The sequence below is a fragment of the Mustela nivalis genome, assembly GCF_964662115.1.
Source record: "Mustela nivalis genome assembly, chromosome: 10".
Taxonomy (NCBI): domain Eukaryota; kingdom Metazoa; phylum Chordata; class Mammalia; order Carnivora; family Mustelidae; genus Mustela; species Mustela nivalis.
The window spans coordinates 30,752,390-30,758,926 of record NC_139029.1 but is presented as its reverse complement, the minus strand read 5'-3'; the positions used below and the strand labels follow the sequence as shown (position 1 = coordinate 30,758,926).

General features: G+C 59.6%; 1 protein-coding gene across 1 annotated transcript; it reads left to right on the top strand.

Moving 5' to 3' along the window:
• The first annotated feature begins 249 nt into the window (after positions 1 to 249).
• EDN2 (endothelin 2) lies at positions 250 to 5,874 on the top strand. The gene is made up of 5 exons (XM_082688005.1): positions 250 to 401; positions 770 to 926; positions 2,448 to 2,570; positions 3,495 to 3,593; positions 5,174 to 5,874. The coding sequence occupies exons 1-5, from the start codon at positions 338 to 340 to the stop codon at positions 5,265 to 5,267; spliced, it is 537 nt and encodes a 178-aa protein (XP_082544131.1). The 5' UTR covers positions 250 to 337; the 3' UTR covers positions 5,268 to 5,874.
• The last annotated feature ends 663 nt before the right edge of the window (positions 5,875 to 6,537 follow it).

Sequence of the window (6,537 nt, the reverse complement as noted above, 5' to 3'; positions counted from 1 at the left end):
GGTCCCTAGGGACTGCAGGAGAGCTGCCGTACTCCAGGAGGTGCTCCAGGCACAGAAGGAGGAGAGCGGGGGCCTTCCCTCCCGCCTCCACCCTCCCCTGCCCTCCTCCCCCACCCCACACCAGGGAGGCCAGCCAAGGCGTGCACCCTGGGGTGGAGGCGGTGTCATCGCTCTCCTGTACGGGGCAGGGCTGGATGGGCAGGGGCGGGGCTGCGCTTGGTGTTATAAGAAGCCGCCAGGGCACTGAGGCAATGAGCTATCAGCTCGGCTTGGCAGCAGGACGCTGGCGACAGGCACACTCCTTCCTCTCGTCCAGCCCGTGCGCTCCACCGCTGCTATGGTCGCCGTGCCCACTGCCTGGTGCTCTGTCGCTCTGGCCCTGCTCCTGGCTCTGCAGGAAGGTGAGCCTCCCCAGCCTCACCTGCTACAGCAGCCGCCCCACCCCCTCCGGGGCTGCTTGCAGGTGTCTCCCTCCCCAGTTCCCAGTAGTCACCAGTCAGCTGGGGGCCCTCAGGGGTGGGAGTCCTGCAGCCGCGGCAGCTCTGGGGAGCTTGGCAAGGACAGAGCTGCTGCAAGGCACAGACAGCACTGGCCCTTCTCACCTGGCTTTGCTGGGGCTTCCCCCAGGCTGGCCTGGAGCTCCTGAGCAATAAGAAAGCCAACTTCCTCGATTATGCAAGAGGTGGAGCCCGGCAGGTCCCCTATCCCAGCAGTGCCAGGCGCCCTGACCCACCTCTCTGCCTCTCTCTCTCTCTCCTTGGACACCCAGGCAAGGGCCAGGTGGCCGCTGCTCCGGATCACCCCGCGCCCTCGCCCCGGGCCCGAGGATCCCACCTGCGGCCTCGACGTTGCTCCTGCAGCTCCTGGCTGGACAAGGAATGCGTCTACTTCTGCCACCTGGACATCATCTGGGTGAACACCCCCGGGTGAGCGCGGGGATCCAGGTGGGGCGGCCGGTAGCAGGGCAGGGGATGGGGAATGTCTCGCAGAGTCCAGCTCTCCCTGGGCCTCCAGACAGGGTCACTGCGCTACTAGGGAGAATGACTGGTTATTTTTCCAACTTCCACGTGGGGGCTGCCCCGTCACACAGGGCTACCTTGGGAGAGTTCTTGCAACAGGCTGGTATTGGCCCCGTTTTCCAGATCAGGGCACTGAGGCTCAGAGAGGTCGGGTGCCTGCCCCAAGATTGCACAGGAAGGAGTAAGCCATAAGTGGAGGCTCCCTCCTAGGCCGCAGCTGCCGAAGCTCACGCCCACTCTGCCATGCGGCCTCGGCATGATCTTCCAAGAATAAGACGCTGAATGACAGCACCCATGCCTTGACGGTGCCAGGCTCTGTGCCAAGCACAGCTCGTCTGTTATCAGCCCGCGAACCCCTCGTCCTCCCCACGACGCGGGCGCTGCTGCCGTCTGCAGTGACAAGACGAGAAGCCTGGGCTGTGTCACCTGGCAGCGCTGGGGTGGGAGCCCAGGGCTGTCTGCTCTGTCTGCACCCGCACAGCCTCCGGGCCACTGCATACTTCGAGCTGAAGTTTCTCTGGGTGTTTGTGTTTTTTTTTTTTTTTCCTTCCCCAAATTGCAAAAGGCAAGAGAAGCTCTGCACGTAAGCGTGTGGAGATAATCCGCATCCAAACACTCGCTCAGGGCGGGAACACTGCCAGTCCCTGCGTGCTGGGTCTACCTGGGAGTCATTACAACTTCAACCACATTGTCTAAAATTAGCTCTGGCACCCGAAGGTGCTGGTCCAACCGGCCACAGGGCCCCTGCCCTGCCCACAGCCTGCCTTGGCCAGACTTTGAATCTGAAATCAATCCCACCTGATCTCTCTCTCTCTCTCTCTCTCTCTCTCACACACACACACACACACACACACACACATGCACACACACAAGCGCTTGCACACACTGTTTCTAAGTCAGCGCGCTCTAAGTAAGCCACGTTTATCGCCCTCCGGGCAAGGGATGACCAGGTGAGGGCAGCTTAGCTGAGAGCCTGTATGTTTACTTCTGTGAGATGGCATTTCCTCCCCTCCTCCACGGGGACCAGCCTGGCCCTCTCCATCAGCTCAAGTTCCTGTCTGGGAGGGGCTGGGAGGACTCCCCACTTCCCGACTTAGGGAGGGAGCACTGTTCTGGCACCTCCTCTCCATGCTGGGAGGCTTACTGAGTGGGGCTGGGGGTGTGGGAGCACGCAGAGGCCCAGAAAGGGAGAAGGACCTCTTCCCCCACCACCTGGCAGCCAGGGAGGGGCCTGCACTGGGCCTTCTTGAGGTCAGGGGCTGGGAGCGTTTTTACTTCCACCCCAGGGGCATGGGTGGCCGTCCCTGTGTGTGCTGCGGACACTCTCTGCTTGCCAGTGGTCGGAGTTTATCTAATCCTCTCCCTCTCTCCCCCTCCCCTCTGCTCTCTCCACCCTACACCACTACCTTGCTGGCTGCCTGCCCACAGACAGACAGCTCCTTACGGCCTGGGAAACCCGCCAAGACGCCGGCGCCGCTCCCTGCCGAAGCGCTGTGAGTGCTCCAGCGGCGGGGACCCCGCCTGTGCCACCTTCTGCCATCGAAGGCCCTGGTAAGCTGGCACCCCACCTGCAGGGGCCGGGGGAACAGGGCATCTGGAAGACTGGCAGAGAAGCAGAGTGGCTACTGGTGGGGGAGCAGAGTCCTGGGAGCCCCTAAGCTGCCCCCCTTTCTGTGGAGAGCCAGTCACCCCAAGTCCCTCCCACTGTCCAGCACTGGGGGCTTCTGAGAGCACCCCACCCTCACTCCTGGGCAGAAGGGACACTCCCCAAGGGACAACAGAAGCTGCTCGGGCACAGAGGGGATAGGACTTGTCCTGTCAAAGGAGAGTGGGGACTGCAGCCTCCGTCTGTCTGCCCAGGGGCGCTGAGCTTTGACTTCTGAGCTGCAGCGTGGAGCGCTCTGGAGCTTTCTTGGTGGAGAAGTAGCAACTAGACTTGGGAGACCGTGGCACTACTCTAGGGTTGTCACAGAGTTGCTGGGGGTTGGAGGGCGGTGGGTGGGGCGCTCTGCCAAGTCTCTTAACTCTCTGGGCTTCAGTTTTCCCACGTGTAAAAGGAGTGGGAGACTGTGTTCCTTTGCTTGTGCACCTGGAGGATTTGGGGAAAGCAGAGACTGGCTTCCCAGTCCCAAACCTGCCCTTCCTATGATGATTTATGAGAAACTCCTCCTCTGAGACTCAGGCTGTGGCCCCACCCCTGCCTCAGTTTCCCCTCGCAAAGAACTGTGCTCAGCTGCAGGTGGCTGGATTCTGGGAAGGCCGGGCCCCCAGCTGCCTCTTTCTGAGGCTAAGAACACATTCCCGGCAGCTCAGTTTTCCTCAGCCCCCACGCCGCCTGGGAAAGGAAGGATGCCAGGTGCACAGGGGTGGAAACGGATCTGTTTGGGGTGAGAGTGGGGTGGCACTGGGCCCACAGCCAGGTGTTCTCAGGGCCCTGGACAGCCCCTCACTTGGGTCCTAATGCTGTTCATTCAGGGCCGAAGCTGTGGTAGTCCCAGGCAGCAGGTCTCCTGCCAACGTGTTCCAGGCCGGCCAGAGATGGACGTCCGCAGGAGAGCTCCTCCAGCAGCTGAGGTAAGGGGTGCCTGCACGGGCAGAGCACCTCCTGTATGCCTTGCACGTTACCTTCGTTCTCCAAGAAGGTGGGACTGGGTCCTTACTGGGCACCAAGGGAACTGAGGCTCAGAGAAGTGAAGCCACTTGCCCAACATCCCAGCAGTCCATGACAGGCAGCTGGCCGGCTCCAGAGCCAGGGGTCTTAGCTGCTGTGCTCTCTGTCCCCACTAGGCCTGGAGGTTGACTTTCTTAGGGGGGGCGGAGGGACTGTGATGGTGGAAAGAAGGAGTCAGATATTCATTCAGGTATGAGTATCTCCTATGCGATGGGTCCAGAATGCTCGGTGATCTAGCCTGTCCCCTCCTCCCTGTCCCAAACCGGATCCCCTTCCTGGCAGCCCCGGCAGGGCTCAACGCGAGGCCTGGCCCATGGGATGTGTGCACAAAGGCCTGTCTCACCACATTGACTTGAGAGTAGAGCCCCCACATCTGGCCGTGCAGCCGAGGGGCTGAGGGGACAGTTCTGAGCCAGGACTGGCCTATTTGAACACCTGCTGTGCCACAAACAAGCCTTTGTGACCTTGGGCTTATTGCTTCACTTCTCTGTGCTTCTGAGCCTGGTACATCAGGGCAAGCCATCTGTAGGGGTCGTTGTGAGGGCGGATCCATTGACGTAGGTGGAAGGCACCCAGTGCGACCTCTGGAGATGTTAACCATTCAGACCTCTGTCCTTGAGGCTCCTCGGAGCTAGCCAGCACTGGGGCCCAGCGTGGCCCCCTGGGGGCTCCCATCTTTGTGGGGAGGCTGAAACCTAGAAGACAGCATGGGATGGGGAAGGGAAAGGGAAGATCCAGCATAGGGAACTGTCCAAGGACGAGCAGAATCAAGAATCAGACTTCGCAAGCGCGCACGGCCTCTGGCCTCCCATTCTCATCCTCACACAGCCAGGTGTGAGTTTATTTTATAGGCTAAGAAAGGGACTGGGTTTATTTTATAGGCTAAGAAAGGGTTTATTTTATAGGCTAAGAAAGGGACTCGGGGAGGTTGCCATGCTTGCTTCAGTTCCCATAGCTGGGAACTGCAGGCAGACTCCCAGCTCCAGGCTAGAACCCTTGGAGTCAGGACAAGACCCTTTAGATGATGCTGGAGCCCCTGCGAGGGGCTCATCCCAGTTCAAAGGGCAGCTAAGACCCATATTTGTCTGGGTTGAACCACTTTGAGCGGGACCTTGAAGAATGGGAATTTTAGTCCGTGGAATTTGGGTGAGGGGAGGTAAAGAGCCTAGAAGGAACGGCAGGAACGCGGATATGGAGGCGGGAAGGCAAGTCAGAGGAGGTACGCTGTTCTTGGCCCTCCGGTCATTTGGGCAGCCTTTGACATTGAACATCAGCTTCATCAAAGTCCCCATGGGCAGAGGAGATTCTAGTACCTGGCCTGTCCCTGATGTGCAGATTTTGTTTTCAGGATGAGCTATGGCTGCCCCCGACCCCAGGGCAGCTATGATTAAGGGGGTCAGGTCCTGTCGCTGCTGCCTGTCCTAGGGAACACTTGGGCAGCCCATACCTCCCAAGATGCTAAATGGACCCTTCTCGATTCCAGGGAAATTTCTGCCACCAAGATCCGCTTTGCCAGACAACACCAGGAGGCAGAGAGGGAGCCGAGGCCCATGTACCCCAGGCGAAGGAAAACATAGCACTGATTGCCAGATTGCCAAGGAACGCTGGGAAGGAGCCTGTGTGGGGCTTCAAGGAGAGGAGCAGCCCAGGGCCAGAGACACAACCTGCTGAGGCGGCACGAGCTCTGGCCTCCTTGCACGGGTGAAGGAGCTTCTCCCAAGTCAGCTCATGTCCTCACCCTACCCAGGAAAGCCTTCAGCCCCCAGGCTGCAGGGCGGCCTCCCCCCACTAGTCCCAGCCCCACCGCCCCGCTAGAAGGAACTACATGAGGAGCGTGCTAACCCAGAGACCACGTCCTGAGAGGTTTCCTGTCTATTGGCTACAAACTGAGATCGGCGAGCAGTGGTGGACCCTCAGACGGAAGCCAGCGCTGGAGGCTGGACGGGGCTGGTGTCCTAGGCAGGCCCCGCCCATCCCCTCCAGTTCTCCCTCCCCAGAGTCCTTCCACCCCCATGTCCCCAGGATGCTCCTGGTGAGAACGGCCTGCTCGGCTTCATCTGTCTGTATATAACTTATTTCCTCTAAGAACGTGGAGGATTCTGTTATTTATTTTAATGTATTTTTTTAAGACTCTTATTTACCTGCGAACTTGTGTTTTTAATAAACAAAGAAGTGTTACTCTGATATTTTGTCTTGGCTGAAGCAGAGGTGGGAGGACCCTCTCAGGAACAGGCTGCTCGGAAGTTAAGGGGACACAGGAAGGAGAGAGAAAGGGTCTGGGGCAGTAGCCAGAGCCCAGGGTTCTATTCCCCCGGGCTCTTGCTGGTCACCTGTAGCTGCTAACCCAGCCTCTCTAGGCCCTCGCCTATCAACGTGCCTGAGCAGCCATTTGTAGCTTTGAAATCCAGGATTCTGGGACCTGTGTTCCCATTGGGCCAGTCACCGACGGCCAGGCCTTTCCCAGGAGCATGTTTGGAAGAAATCAAGACCCACTTCTGCTCAAGCAGCCCTCACCAGGAGCTGTCGGGAGGCCCGGAGTGTATCTGTGCAGCAAAGGCTATAGCCAGATGGGTCTCAAGACCGTGTGCAGCCCGAGGGGCCAGTGATGGATGCTATGATGGTGCTACGTACGGCCTGGCCCTCACTCGTCCCTTGCCTCGGGCCTCGCCAGTGAACAAGACGTGAGCTTCAACCGCGGAAGCCCAGGGCTCCAGGCCTGGGTCGATCAGTCCTGCCAAGGCCGGAGAAGCAGCCCACCCGAGTTCCAGGGTTGACCAGCAGTCAGGATCACCCCTGCTGACAGCTGCCTGGACCGACAGCCTCCATGCCTGCCAAATCCTCCTGTGA

Excerpts from the sequence above, each read along its gene's own strand:
- EDN2 (XM_082688005.1), top strand. The coding sequence starts at position 338 with ATGGTCGCCGTGCCCACTGCCTGGTGCTCTGTCGCTCTGGCCCTGCTC. Across the intron at positions 402-769 it reads GCTCCTGGCTCTGCAGGAAG|GCAAGGGCCAGGTGGCCGCT; the intron begins GTGAGCCTCCCC and ends TTGGACACCCAG. Across the intron at positions 927-2,447 it reads ATCTGGGTGAACACCCCCGG|ACAGACAGCTCCTTACGGCC; the intron begins GTGAGCGCGGGG and ends GCCTGCCCACAG.